At 38.9% G+C, this 15,472-nt stretch overlaps 1 protein-coding gene across 2 annotated transcripts in view; it reads left to right on the forward strand.

The window, feature by feature from the left end:
• Positions 1-11,778, forward strand: part of LOC136569946 (ubiquitin-conjugating enzyme E2 E2) — a 201,348-nt gene extending 189,570 nt beyond the window's left edge. For both annotated transcript variants that reach the window (XM_066570438.1, XM_066570353.1), the window contains exon 6: positions 10,980-11,778. In XM_066570438.1, the coding sequence (XP_066426535.1) occupies positions 10,980-11,077 (98 nt within the window). In that variant the 3' untranslated portion in view covers positions 11,078-11,778. The remainder of the gene's footprint in view (positions 1-10,979) is intronic.
• The last annotated feature ends 3,694 nt before the right edge of the window (positions 11,779-15,472 follow it).

A 15,472-nucleotide genomic window follows, 5' to 3' on the forward strand; every position in this document is an offset into this window, starting at 1 on the left:
ATCAGTCCTGCTGAGCTTTTATACTCCAGATTTTTCATTTAGACTTTGTTCCATTTTTCTAAGTGGGAGTTTGTTTTGTGTGTTTGTTGATTTTCTTTTTCCCTGTGTACCTTTTTTAACATGAAGGCAAGGACAGATTTTCAAATTTCTTACCATACGTTTCCAACTGCCTAAGAACCACCCCCAGGACCCTAATTAGCACAACTATTTTTAAGACTGATTTTTCCTGTTCCTAAAATACAATTATTTTTGTTTCACCATAGAAATCACACTGCTTCACATTCTTTAGGCTCCTGAAAGGAAGCCTGCTACATTTGGCTAACAGATCCGCAGTAGGAATGTAGAGTCAGTCCTGAAAAGCAAAATTTATAAGCCTGGATATGTTAGCTATTAAATCATTTAGTCTCTCACTTTCTTGCATAAGATTTCAGAAATTAGTATTCCTGAGTTATTCAGATTCTACCTTCAGAGATGATTTACACTGCTGCAAGACATGTCTCTCATATTTTGCATGGCTAATTTTCTACTTTATTCAGCAGGGGAGGAGGAAATGGTTGTTTGTTTTTTACAGTTTTGCAGATCTATCAAAGGCAACAAATAAAACAAATTATACGCAGTGTGGGTTTCAGAATCCCTATTTTCACAGCAAATTAAGTTCAGGTGCATTAGTTGGAGTTGTAGACAGCTACTTAAATAGCAAAATATATGATGCAATTGTCCCAAATTTAAGGGTGGGTTGTACTGTAAGATTTCATATTCATGTGGGATACAGAAATAGAGCTTTGATTAGTAAATTGTTTGTAGAATTTTCCATCTGTACAAGTCTTAGAAAAAGGCCCTTCTATGGAGTGGAGCATTTACAGCTCCGAGATGAATTTGATTTCAGAAAATTCTCAGGGGCTGGAATCCTCGTTGCTTGGGTTTTTATAATATTGATTAGATAAAGTGGCTGTATAAAGTGGCATGAAAGTAGAACTTACTGTAAGACATAATATTATACTAGCAGAAGGAATTCCTTAATGACCTTCTGTGTCTTTTTCATCTCTACCTTGCATAGCTTTTTTTCTATGGCTTAATCTCAGAACTCTTTATGCCAATGCCTGAAATCATTTTGCAAAGTGATTATTATTTAGTCAGGCATGCCACTGGAGTCCATGTGACCTCTCAGGTAGGAAAGATAAGATTTCCAAATAAAGTTATTTTAACTGTTACTGAATAAGAAATTATTGCTGTAAATATCACAAATTCAATCTTTTTTCAGTGTTGCCATGTAACTTCATTGCAACTAATCCAAGAGTAAAACTTGCCTACATGATGAATGCTACTTATTTTGTTTTACCTGTTTTTTTCCTTCTAGTCCTATTAGAACCTGTTCATAATTAGGCGTAATTATATTCATGTTCTGAAATTAATCTAGAAGTGGATAGTCCAGTTGGTTGCTAAAATGGGGTCATTTTCTCACTCACCTGCTGATTCCCCAGTCATTACCTGTATGGATAGGGAATGGAGAGGCCTGACTGCTTTTTGTGTTATTGGGTAACAGTAGGAGGTGTGCTCATGCAAGGCACACCTAAGTTCCTATTCCTGCTCCAATGGATGTTCAACCTGCCAAGGTATTTCAGGCCTTGGGCTATGAAAGAGTTTAATTTAGTAGGCCTTTAGAAGGGATAAAAATCTTCACTAACCCCACCTTTTGTAAATAAAGGCCTCTTGTATTCTTTTGACATTTTTATAGGATTCTTAATAGCAGTTTTGGAATTAAATTTGACAAATTAATAATGAGGTTTGGATTTAAATTTGACAAATTAATCGTGAGATTTAATCGGACAAGAAGGGGAAAATCAGATTAAACCAAAATATGCAGCATTCATAGCACATATAGGCTTTTCTGTTTTCTAAGGATGAATTGCAATAAAAGTATAAAGGGATAGATTCAAGAGCAGGATTCAGAGAACTCCTGGATCTGACCTAAAACGGGTATGTTTAAGTTGAAGATTTTTTTATATTGCTCACATTCAAACACTCTTCTAAGAGTGAAAATGGCTTTAGGACTCATTTTTCTCTCAGTGTCTAAATGCCTCTAAATGTTTAAAGACCAGACCATGCAGTAGCACCTGCTCCCTTCCTGTCCTCTGGGAGTCCACATGGCAAGTGGATCCTATAGGACCTCCTGGTTTTCTTGCAGAGCAATCTACCTTTGGTACATGTGATTATAGGATGTCTAACCCTTCACAAAGCATGGTCACAGAGAATAGCTTTACCCTCAGTTGCTTAGGGGCTAAACTGTTTGCTCAGGATGTGTAAGACCCATAGGTCAATCCTTTGCCTGGAGGAGGTGATTAGTGGGAAATAAGGAGAGACAAATCCAGAGGAACACTGGTTCCATTATTTTTAGACAGAAGCAATACCAAACACACGAGCATTCCTACAGAATGCTATATCCCTCCCTATCCCTAGCTATCCCTCACTTAGTGAGTCTTCAGACACATGAAAAAAAACACATCCACAGTGCTTTTCTGAAAATACACTTATGACCCTATGGATAAAAGCCAGTTTAATTATGGGTCTTGGCATTTTGGTTGCTTGACAACATGTTGAGATCTGAGGGCTGTGATTTTCTTATTATCCACTCAGAGCCATCTTCCACAAGGTAAATGCATATTGCTGTAGCTTCTTCAAATTTTATCAAACCACATGCCATGTAATGTCTTTCAAATTAAGTTCTACAGTTACTAACACCATTTTATTAATTTTTTTTCTAATAGCAACGACTGCTTCCCAATTGAGTAAGTTATTATGAACAGACACATTGCTAATGTATCTGTGCTTTTAATATTGAGACGCATCCAAGCATCAAAGTGAAGTGTGTTATTTTAGAATTTTAATTGTTCCAGCATACTGGCACATCTAATAGGTGCATGTTCTTCCTTAATTAAAGACAACTCTTCAAGATCAGTACACTGTGCCTCGCTGATCCATGATTGCCTCAGCTAACTCCCAGTCAGCCAGTAAAGTTTATAGAAATCCTGCTAAAAACTGAAGACTGAAAAAAATCTTTCTCTTTAAACAAGAATGATTTCCCTTGGCAAGATACAGAGATGAATCACTGCCAACACTTTCCTTTAAGAGCTGCGTTAATAAAATTGGGCCAGATAATACTCCTTATTTCTGAAACATCTTTTTCTTAGGCAGCCTCATATTTCACACAGGTCTGTGGTAGGTAGCCTGACAGCAATCAAACACAAGTCTAGAGAGAGGAATTAATTTCTCCCTCCATGTTACAAAATGGGTATTTTAGTAAGTGGATGTTTCCTAGACTAGATTTGCAGAGCTCTTTTATTTTTGAAGATAGGTAACATTTTTTTCTCCAGACAACAGTTTGGACATTGTAATCAAGTCACATATGCCTTAATATTTGTGTAACTGCAATCATTGTGCAAACTTAACAGAAGTCAAATGCATTTCTAGCAATTCTGCAGAGCTCAAAATTTAGAGTCAAGTCATGGGTGGCAGCCTTTTTTGTGACATACATCTGTACAGCCATATTTATGAAGGTATCTAGATACCTTGCCTGGGTGATGGAAAAGCTTTAGTCCAGCTTCACAGTTGGGAAGCTAAGGCACCACTGTAAGAACACTTAACTTTCTTTCTATATATATTAGAATATTTCTATTGAATGTTGAGAAGTGAGCAGACTGTAAAACTAGTTTCTGAAAATGAGAATAATATAATGAGACTTCATTATATGTCATATTATATGGTTTCTACTGTGAACTGTAATTTCTAAAATTGATATTAGCTTCACTGACTTTTTCCTAGCAGACATTTGATCTTTCTAGAATGTGCTCCTTTCTCCTCTAGTGATGACCATTTTTTATTTTTACTGAAAAAACTAATTTTATTTGTTCTCTTTTTGTAATACAGTGTTCATTGATCACTTTATCATTCTTCTGTATTGCCTTCAACAAGCCCCGCAGATGGTTAAATACATTCTACGTGGACAGTTGAAATTGTGATTTTGTGAAAGTCAGGAATAAATTGTAGTTCAGCTTGTAGGCTGTGTAAAGCAATTCAGAGCCCTGCTACCCCCCTTTGTTCTGCCTTGAATCACGCTGTTGTTCCAGTTTGTGCGCGTGTGTTGATCAGGCTCCCAACCGCGAGCTCGTTTTATTGCTGCACAAACAGGGATTAGCGCTGCCGCGCTCCTTTTCACTCGTGCCCTGGGTTTCAGCACTCTTCTCAAAGGTGAAAGGTTAGTGGAGTAATTCAGTGGGCCACTTCACCTGTCTCTGCCCCCAAATAATTACTTAGTCTGTGCATTATTATTAATGACAGCAAAAGAGAGCAGCACTGCTGCTCTAAGATCACTGAAGGATGCTGTGATGCCTTTCAGATATTTCATTTTCTACATCAAGACTCACAGTATCCTTGACATGGTCTTCTAGGAGTTCACTGAGTTTGAAACAGGTGATATGTGGCTAACTATGAAAACTTCCCGAGGCAAAGTGACACAATAAATAAAATTACTCACAAACAATTCATCTTCTCTTAATCCCTTCCTCTTGGAGTGCTAAATTGTTCTGTGACATATTTGGTATAGCATGTCTCACACTGCCTTTGCAGTTTTCGCTGACTGGTCTTTTTATAACACTAACCTGGATACCACTGAAAACACCACAAGAAAGTATAATTACATATTAAATAATTTTAAATTCAGGGTGGTTTTGGTGTGAATCAAACTGTCACCATTCGCTGTTAAGAAAACTGGTCTTTCGGTGAAGTGTTAGTTTCTGTGCTTGTCCCAGTCCTAAATTTAATTTTTTTTTTTTTTTTTTTTTAGTTTCCCTTTTGGGTCTTAAAGATTGGTACAATATTAAAACCAAGAAAATTGGACTCAGAAGTCTTGGCTTTCGCTGCAAACCAGTACAGGAATATATTCTGTCCTGCACTGCTATTTGCAATGAAAGCACCAAACAAAATGTAGCTACTGAAAATATGCACTTTTATTCTGGGGAAGTTTGGTTTTGGGGTAACCAATCCTGCCTGTACTGATGTACAAAGATAACTCCAATGCAGGTATCCTGTAATAACATAGAGAGCACATTGACTTTTCCTTAAAAAAAAGAGCTCAAGCACTCCACATTTTTTTCATTGAAAAATAAATACAGCATAATATCTGGTAAGAGAGGCTGTTTTAAAAGAAACAAACAAACAAAAAATAGTATTCCCTAAACCAAAAACTCTTCTAAATGTGTAACTGAAGTTAAAATAACTAGAAAATTACTTGTTTCATGTCATACATCCTGTCCAAAGAATAGGAAATGTTTAATTTTTGCTGACTGCTGTTTCAGTACAGGTAGATCTGTAGAGCCTCTCAACAGGGTGCTCTCACACCTATGAGCATGGAGTCATTTAGTTCAGGAGAAGGAATAAGACCTTTCAAATTACATCTAACCTTTGGAAATTCTTCCACGTTAATTCTGTTCTTCAACTGGAGCCCAACTCTTTACAGCATGATACAGAGCTGAATCCAAACCTGGACCAAGAAAAAAAGTACATTCTAAATATTTGGCTGAAGAAACTGTGAGATTTTTATAGTGCTGTGGGTTTTTTTTAGGTTTTAAGGTACTCCAGAAATCTTCTGAGAACCCACTTGTGGTGATGTAATAACTGGCTCCATCAGCTGTTCTCTATTAAAACTGCAAAATACTGCAGTGGAAATAAAATTCTACTTTATAAAAGCTCATAAAAATATATAAAATGCATACAAACACCATAATGTACATTTTAAGTCTAAATGTGTGTCTCTTTAACCATGTTGGCATTACCGATTGGAATTGCATTGCATATTGTGTGGTTGATGGGGAAGGCACACTGAAGTCAAGCTGTTAAACACACCATCTCTGTTTTTTATTTCACTAGAGTATGTTTGCTGTATTTTTAAAAGAGCATTGCAAAGCCCAGGAGATGAATTCTGCTCTGAAATTGCTATTTGCTGACATAGAAATAGCTGTAAAAATACAAGCTGAGAAAAATACAGTGTAGCAATATATTTTCATTTATTTGGGGGGAAAGTAGTTTTTAAGGAAGAATTATAGTCTGCCTTCTGAATGATAAAGCAGTTTAACTAGCATTAAACACAGCTGAAATTTTGTAATGACCCAACCTCAGCTCATCCAAATCCCCAATAGCATTAACTCCCTAGAATTGAACTGTAAATTTGATTAGCCTTACAATAGACATGAGACACAAATGTTCTTCCTTATACAGTCATATTCAGTGGCTGCAAAAGAAGATGACAAGGTATTGTGGAGCAGTGCATCCAACCTTTTTAAGCTAGGGACAAGCTCCAGCTCACCCAGCTTTCAAAATCACATAAATACAGGGCAATTTCATGAATTCTAATATAACATGAGGATTACATATGGTGAGGTGAGGAGGGATTTAGCAGCTGCAGTCTTCCTATAAATCATCCAGAAGATTTTTTTCATAGTCTAGTTATTTAGATTGACATTTTCCTTGTAAAATACATTGCTGAACCATAGCCTCTGCCCTTGCCTGTATAATATGGTGCCTTTTTTAAACATTTTCCTTGCTCATTCACTGTCCTCTGATGTGAAATTTGATCCTGTAATTCCTGGTGTGTTAATATTTTGCATGGAGTTAATCACAGTACAGGATAAAAAATTTCCTTCACACAAGTTAAAGGTTATGGAGGCATCCTAGGGTGGGGTTTTAGAAGAAATAGTAAATTACAAGGCCTAAAGATTTCTGGGTCCAGAGTTGCAGCAGCTCCTCCAGGCTGGCACAGCCACCAGCACTGCAAAGGCTGGGAAGCCCATTCCTGCCCACAGGACAGGGAAGGAGCTGTGCACAGAGGGTGCCATCCCAGCTCTCAAGCCAGCCACCACACATCTGATGATCTCCTGCCAGGCCATGAGTTGCATAGATATGCTTTTTTATTAATTTATTGTATTGTATTTTATTTAATTTCTTTCACAAGATTGTTTCAGCAACACAATCCTGGCATGGCTTTATACTCCTATCCCCTGGTAATTGTTGTCATTTGGATAAGTCCTGTTTAGAGTAAAATTCTGAAATCAACCCTGATTCATTGATGAATCATGCTACTTCTTTAAGGGAAAAAAAAAACTTTAAAAACTAGAGCAGTTGACTAGTTATAGAAACAAATTTCTTGCATCAAGATTAAAACCACAGATATATACAAATGGAAAATAAGAAAGCTTTCTGGTAGTGGGAAATGGAAACAAAAGAAAAATGTTGTTATGAATTTTGAGATCCAATTTTCCTTTTCATCTCTTAATTAGATAGTTTATGCAGTGGTTATTTTATAAATACATATTTGGCCCTACTAATGGATATTTCACAATAACCCTTAAGCAGTGCAGCCCAGCTGAGCGCCAGGTGGTGCTCAGCCATGTGCTTCATAGCACAGGGGGGTAAATGGGGACCATTGTTTCTTCCTCATACTTGGTATTTTGTAGGATTTCTTCCTCATACTTGATACTTTGTAAGACTTGGGCACTATAGCAAAGGCTTGTGCATGTTGGGAGTTAAATCTTTTAATTGTTTTAATTAAGATGCTTCAATTTATCTTGTAATCTTGGTGTTATGCCCGCCCGTCACGGCGAATTGCGCAGCAGTGGTGACTCGTGACTCATGAAGTGTTGAGAGATGTGTCTCCTTGGACCTGCTGGCTGGAGCTGCCCACACAGCTGCAGGGAGAGACCAATGGCATTTCTGGAGCTCACACACACTGTCTTTATATCCTGTGGCACAAATGCACCTTCAAACTGGCCGCTGCGCCCCTGCTTGGGTGGCTCTGGTCTGAAGTTTACATTTCCCTCCTTACCAGCTGTCCTGGCTTCCCAAACAAAGCAGTTGTGCCTCCTGATGGCTTTATGGCTTCACAGCAACTGCTAAAATAAGCCAATTCTTCAAGCACCTATTAAAGTGCCCTTTTTTAAGTCCTCATACATATTTACGTGTGACAAACCTCCAGACCCTCTGACAGAGATGTGAACTAGCTGAGCCTTGCTGTCAATAACTATTTTTCTATTCCTTGAAATAATTTCCTTGCTCTCAAATGAACAAGCGGCTGTTCCAAACTCTGGGTTTGGTTTTTTATTCAATATTGTTATAACCAACAAAACACACAGCCAAATTGAAAAAAATCAGTGTTATTGCTGTAATTACTGAAAGTACCTTTTAGTAGTGTTCGCTTTGCAGCTGGCTGTGGGTGCAGCTGGTCCTGCTCATGCTACAGGAAGCAAGGACATCTCTTTGCTTCCACAGTCCTGCTTCATACAGGCAGACACCAGTGAAGGGAGGCACTGGCTTGGGGGAAGCACCTGAGATGATTGAGAGTTGATTCTCAGGTCACTCAGAAGGAATTTAGACACCCACAACCAAAGCTTTGTAGACCTCAGACATCTGACAGGCCGTCACCTCCACTCTTTCAGCTGCCAAACAAAACACTGCAGAGACAAAGGCTTGAATACATGGATAAATAAACAGTCCAGTTCTTTACATTCCTGGACTTGAACACATTTCCACACCTTACCAAGAACACCTCTCACTGATTCTCTCACCCCAAAGGAAAGGAGACACCGTCCCATGCTGGAAGGAGATTGGGGGGAGAGCCTGTACCTTCCAAAGCCTTGTAAAGATGTATGGTTTTGAAATACCTTCTTGCTCCTAAAAGGAGATATAGAGGAAACCCCACACCAGGAAACCAAACATTCTAATTATCATCGAGGTTTGGGGATGATGATGTGATCCTCAGTAGCCTTGCAGTATATCGAGGAATCAATTTACAGCTCCCAATGTGAAATTCACGCTTTCGCAGAAACATTCATCCTGCGCATGAATAAACTTCCAGATTTGAACTAGATAAACTTTACTACAGCACATCACTGTTCATTGACTCATACAAGGTTTTATAAAGATCTCAGAGGCATCACTTTAAATACACACTAAACCTCAATAAGCACTTGCCACATTCCAGATGGAAATGCTGTGATATTCCTGCAACCCTTCCCAGCCAGATGCCTCAGAGGCCAAACCCCACCTTCCTCTACAAGCATGAAAACCAGGATATGCCTCAAATTTTGCTTCAAAGATTCCTTTTAAGCTCAACCTTCAGTCTCCATTTCTCCACAAGTCTGTGGAAGTGTTTCTTTGCACAGGGGCCTTGTGTCCAAGGAGGATGTGGGAATTTTCAGCAGTGCTCTCACACTCATCCCCAAGCTGCCATTACACTATGACAAGGTTTCACTGTTGCTACTTAGGGAAACCTTTTGTGAAGAGAAATGTTGCCCTTTCCTATTGCTCAGGTTCCCCATTTACCCTGCAGTGCTTTTCAAACTTCATTCCAGCCACAAATAACTTTTTGCTGCTTAAGAGCCTGTAGACTGTTAACCTCCTGTTTGCACAGGACAAAATCCCTCAGATAATCCCCTATACAGTTTCTCTTCCTGGCTGTGGAGTTAAAGGTGATATACTTTCAAGTTTACAACTTTTAAATTTTATCTTAGATCAGATACACTTCTTTTACACATATGCATGTAAAAATAATCCAGTCCAGGCCTCAGTGACCTCCTCTGGGTATATTAAGATATTAAAGGTAAGCACAGGCAATAAACTGTTTGCAGGACTGAGACTGCAGGGACTTAGTACACTGCAGTCACAGTGATAACTTGTCTTGCTAATTTAGAAGGTACAAACTTAACATTCAAATCACAGGCTCTTCCTGAAAGTGCAGGTTATGCATGGAAAGGAAAGCGAAAGAATTTTTTTTAGCAAGAATTACTCACTAATATTCACTAATTACTCACTATTACTCACTAATATTCTGTGAGATTGGCAGTCAGCCAATGAAGCGATTTTTGGCTAAACCAACGTGTTTCCCCTATCACAAACTCTTACCATCAACAACCAAACAAAAAAGTCCAGATTTACTCTGCTTGACAGAAGGCCTGACATCTTGTCCCGGGAATTTCCATGGTTAACAGTTCAAGCACCACGCTCAGATTACAACTGTACCGAGAAAGCCAATGCCCAGATTGTTCAGTGGCACCGTCTTCAGACAACAGCAAAGCTGATTAATACCTGGCTTTCACAAGAAGTCAGCTTCATGTGTCTTAAGTCAGGAAAAAGTGTGGTATCAGTGCCTCTGGACATGCATGGTACAATCTCAGAACATTTACTGTTGCAGCAGAAATATCAAGAGCATGTGTTCCCCTCAAAAAAGGGGGGAAAATATAAATTTTGTCTGCTTAAAATGAGAAAAAAATGTTGTCTGAAAAAGAAAAAAGTTGATGAAATACAGTCATTTGTGGGAATGTCTTGTCTTGGGTTGTTTTATTTAGGGGACTGATTGGATTTGATTAATTATTTGTGAAGTAATTCATAGATCCAGACCATATCATGCAGCATTCTGGACATAGGAATGCTCAGAAAGATCCCATAAATTAAATTTTAAAATCCCATTATTTGGAATTAACTTCTGTTGCTTTGAAAATAGTACTTGCTGCGCTAATTCTTTACATTTCTTTATGCTTTGAGACTAAAAGTATTTTAAAGAAAAAAAAAGCAACATTCAACCTGATAATAGAATTAGAGCTCATCCTCTTCTTAGGTGAGAATATGAATAGTTGTGGAAGTTCTAATACCATAAATAAATTACATCACCTGACGGTGAGTTTTAGCTCAAAATAAAATTATCAGAACTTTTTTTTGTGAGGTAGAACTATAGATAATTGTTTCAGTTATATGTTTATGAGACATGTCTAGCTAATTGCCATCCATCTCACCTTCATCTCCTTCCTTCCCTGCTTTGAAAACAAGGCTGGTGTGTGTGGGCACCTTGATAGACCTAAGAGAACTGAAGGAATGTGGATCTAAAAAAGGGCTGGCGTGCATTTCACGTTTTGTTTTTGTTTGTGTTTCCTTTTCAGCTGACCCCCTGGTTGGAAGCATTGCCACTCAGTACATGACTAACAGAGCAGAGCACGACAGAATGGCCAGACAGTGGACCAAGCGATACGCCACATAGGAACCTCCTCTAGGATTTGCTGGACCTGTGCAAGCACATTCACTAAGTGCATCAATAGCCCTTCCCTTCATTCTTATTTTTTATTAAATCTTGAACCATTTTGTGACAAAAGGTTGTCCTTATTTCCTTTTTTTTTTTTTTTTGGTTTCATTTTTGGTTTATTTTTTATTTTTATTTGTTCTGGATTTTTTTGTTCTGTTAACTTGAAAGTTGTTTCCCTCAAATGTAGACAGGGAATTTTGGTTATCAGTGCAAAGAATGTTGGATCTGTAATAGTATAGAGCTTTATCAGAAAGCTTTGTATTAATGTGTGGGGTTGGTTTTTTTTTTTTCTTTCATGTGGTTTTGGGGAAAACAAACAAATTCAGAATTATATCTCATTTCTACTTAAATGTAGTGTTTAGGGTTATTTTTTTGTACTGAAGTCTTTAATAGTGGGTGCATGCTACTGGGAACAAGTTTTGTATAAAAGCTTAAAATCAAGAATCACTGTGCATTACTAAGACTGTGTTTATCACTAGCCTTCTGTTTCCCACACAAAAGGCTATTGCATTGAACAAATTAATATGTATTTTGATTTACTTAAAAAACAAAAAAAAAAGTGCTTGTAAATTTCTTAGGGACCTGCCACTTTTGACTGTGGATCGGTTGATGTACACTTGTATTATTAAAGCACTCAATAAAACACTGTGGCTGATAAATGCACTTCTTGCAGGATGATGCTTTTGAGTTTGTGCAGCATAGGCTGCTTAGTCCTCACATAATACAACTGCAGGTTAAAAAACTATTTTTAGACCTGAACTATTCACTTCTTCTCAACAATGCATTTCTTAACTTAGAATTCTTCATTGTGTCTTTCTTCATATACAAACATCTTCCAAGTTCCAAGGCCTTTCTTTCATATGTCTCTGCTCAGCCTTGCTATTCAGAAGCCTCTTGCTGCATCTTTTACACTGTGGCTTCACTGTATCCATCTTGTTACATTTAAAATAGTTGGCAATAAAAATAGCCTTGCAGTGAAAGCAGAATATTGATGTTGATTTTATACAGCAGGCCTCATTTTGCCTTTCTCCAAGCTCTTTGACTGTAAAAGCAACTGTTATTTAAAAAAAATAAATGAAGGTTTTCGATGGGAAAATTGAGCCCACTGCACCAATCATTCCCAGCACATTCAATGATAAGGGTATTTCTATTCAGATTTGACCTTCAGGCTAATTTTAGATATGCAGCCATGGAGGGAAAACTTCTATTTGGCTAAGGAAATGTGTGGGTGTTGTGATTTAGAAAATATATACTGTGATGCTGATAGTTGAATGTTCTTTGTGTTGCAAGGCCTATTGGAAAATCCCTGTCTCATATAATTAAATGTTACAGATGCTATATACAGTGCTTGCTTGCCCTCTCCCCTCTCTCCTTGCCTCTTATGTTTAAAGAAGATCTTATCTTAAAGAAGATACATTACAGCAGGGTCACTGTAAACAGGGAGACAGGGAGACCAAATCCCATCACACTGCAACCCAATTCAACCATCATGAAAACTAAAGCAGTCAAGGTGACACCACAGGGTGTCTCTACACCCACCACTGCATTGCTCAGCATTTCCAGGCTCTTTTGTTTTTCTCTTGGTCATTTGCTAATAAACTGAGCAGACATTCAGCTTCAATCTGCTGGTGAGTTGCCCTCTGCATGAAGAAAAGCCTAACGTTGATGTAGCTGTAGATGGTTTATAACTACCACCCCAAGAACCATGGGGATCTCAAAGAAATAATAAGATCAGAGCAAATAGAAGGTCTTCTGCTGTCTGTAGAAGCCAAGTGTTTACAAGCCCAGCCATGCAACATTTCAAGGCCAATGGATCCTAAATGCAAACATGAAAGAACAATGACATTTCAAAAACAAAACAAAAGACAAAACTCAGACTTCTCTGAACCAGAAGTTCTTACAGTTCAAAAGCTGTGCACTTTGAATTTGCAGGTAAGTTGCCCTCTCTCTGAAGCTGCACAGTCACCTTGTCTTGGACAATATAAAATTACTGTCTTAAGAACCATGAGGATCTCAAAGAAATAATCAACAAGGACCAACCCACATTGATTAAAGCAGATGCAGAGTCTTCTGGCATCTGCAAATTTTTGCAAGTCTGGCCATAAAACATTCTCCTCTGTTTGCAAATCAGCTCTATTTGCCTCCCAAGTAATTACTTTTCTTCATCTGCTAAACCTGGGAAATATGAAGCATTATTTAAACTTGCTGTTGTTGCTGAGGAGAAATGAGCCATTCCCAACACAATTCAGTCTGCCAACAGAGGCCCAGTAAAAATTATGCATTGGCATAATCTCTTTTTCTCCTTTTTTTTTTTCCCTTGGTCTGGGAAATAATTGCACTTTATTTTGTCTCACCTTTGCTCTTCATATCATCTCTGAATTATTCTAAATTTAGCTGATTCTAATTCTAAATTTAGCTGATTCCTGCTTCTTCTTTTATGATAAATCATCTTTCTCATTTCTTCTAGTTGGTGAAGTCTGTGTGCGGTTTTCAGACAGCTTGGTATGAAGATCTTAAGTGACTTGCACATACTAAAACATTCAAGAGGTGACAGTTGGCTTAAAACCACATGCAAAGGCCATCAGTTCAGCAAATCTCAGTATTTTCTCAGGGACACACAAATGCTAAAGCTGGGACTTGTTCTTTAAAGACGTCCTACAGCTGTTCTGAATTCAATTGCAATATCAAGTAAACAATATTTAATTTCCAGTAACCCCAGCTAAATGTCACTGTTCCATACCCTTTGAGTTCAACTCGATGAAGCAGAAATCAGGGAACTCTCCAAACTGCGTTTCCCATTTACAGATTACTGAAGTGGTGTTCACATTCCCCCTGTCCAACTGACCAGCTGATTTCCCTCTGCAGAAAATTGCAGAACAACAATGCTTAAATCAAGGTTCCCAAAACTGCCCTGTATTTTCAGAGATAGCATTTCCAGGCTGCTGCAGGAGTGAGCAGGGCCATAACCCTTTTGATTGCATGCATTGTGGGTGATTGCAGCCAAACAGTTAAAATTCATTACAACCAGCTGCTGTGCCATGAATAAGGCAGGGGTAATTCCTCTTGAAAGATCTTTGTTCAGGTTTTCATACTGTGGGCTGCTGATGGATGGTCAGGTCCCATGCCCAAGCAATGGATAGCAGCTCACAGCCCTTCTTCCCTGCTACCCTCTGCAATGATAGCAGAGGAGTATAAAGCACCAGAGGGGTTGGTACCCATAAACCCCAGAATTGAGTTCCTCCTCCAAGCCTTCTCAACCTTTTAAATTCTGTCCTGGGGCCAGTGCATGCTCTAGACACTTTCAGCATGCTGGTATGGTGTACCTTAATCCCTCTGATTAACTCACCTCAGTCACCCATTCCTTCTTTCTGGATCCTTTCTTCTCCTTGATGAATTTATCACTCACAGCTGAGAGACCACCCAAGACACTGATCCCAGTTCAGTGTCTTGCTGCTAAAGTTGCCTGAGTATTGTAGTTCAGCCCTTTGACCTCTGAAGCAGATGCCAGGAACCTGCCCTCAGGCCCCTCTCCTTTCTCCCTTGTCTGGGGCAATTTCTATTAGAACAGGAAAGCAGAGGTGGCTCCAGTGGAGTAAGAAGATGCCTTCAGGCAGTGCAGCAATTCCCAACTACTCCAACTCCAGTGGTATCCTGGGGTCCCTTTTCTCCTTTCCAGTTCTCAGAAATTTGTCTCTGAAGATGGACATCTTACTGCAGGCCTGCTTGTGAAAACTATAGCAAAGACCCAGTGAAAATTCTGTCACCTCCAATGTCCAAACATCCAGCCTTGGCAGCCACAGCTCCTGCAGAGCCGATTCTCCCTGCTGGTTTTTTTTCATCTTCCATTGGTCTTTCTTCTCTTGTGCTTTTCATTCCCTTTCCTTTCTCCTCCTATCCTTTCCTCTATGACATCAATATTACATCTTGATGTTTCCTTCTCTTTCCCTCCCTTGCCTCAGTCACAGCTCTGTTCATGGTCATGAAGACACCACGTCTGTAACACTGGAGCTGCTTGAAGTCCCCTGATTTTTAGGTCTTAGAAACAAGAAAGAGCTTTGTATGAATTAAGTACTTCCTCATTGTGGCATGCCTGGCACTGGCTATAAACTAAATCACTTCTCCCACACACATCATTAGCAGTAATGAAATCCAGGCTGGCCTCCTTAGCATGGCATCCATATGCAAATGAATTTCCTCAGCTCAAAGGATCTGCAGAGCCAGTGCATGGCTGCTTGGGATGCCTCCAGCAGCCTCTCTCAGGTCACAACTGGAATATATTTGGGGACTACTACTTACCAGGAAGAGTTTTATGATACCTTTAAATCCATCATTCTGCACCCTGATTCCATCGTG

The sequence above is a fragment of the Molothrus aeneus genome, chromosome 1 (assembly GCF_037042795.1).
Source record: "Molothrus aeneus isolate 106 chromosome 1, BPBGC_Maene_1.0, whole genome shotgun sequence".
Lineage (NCBI taxonomy): Eukaryota > Metazoa > Chordata > Aves > Passeriformes > Icteridae > Molothrus > Molothrus aeneus.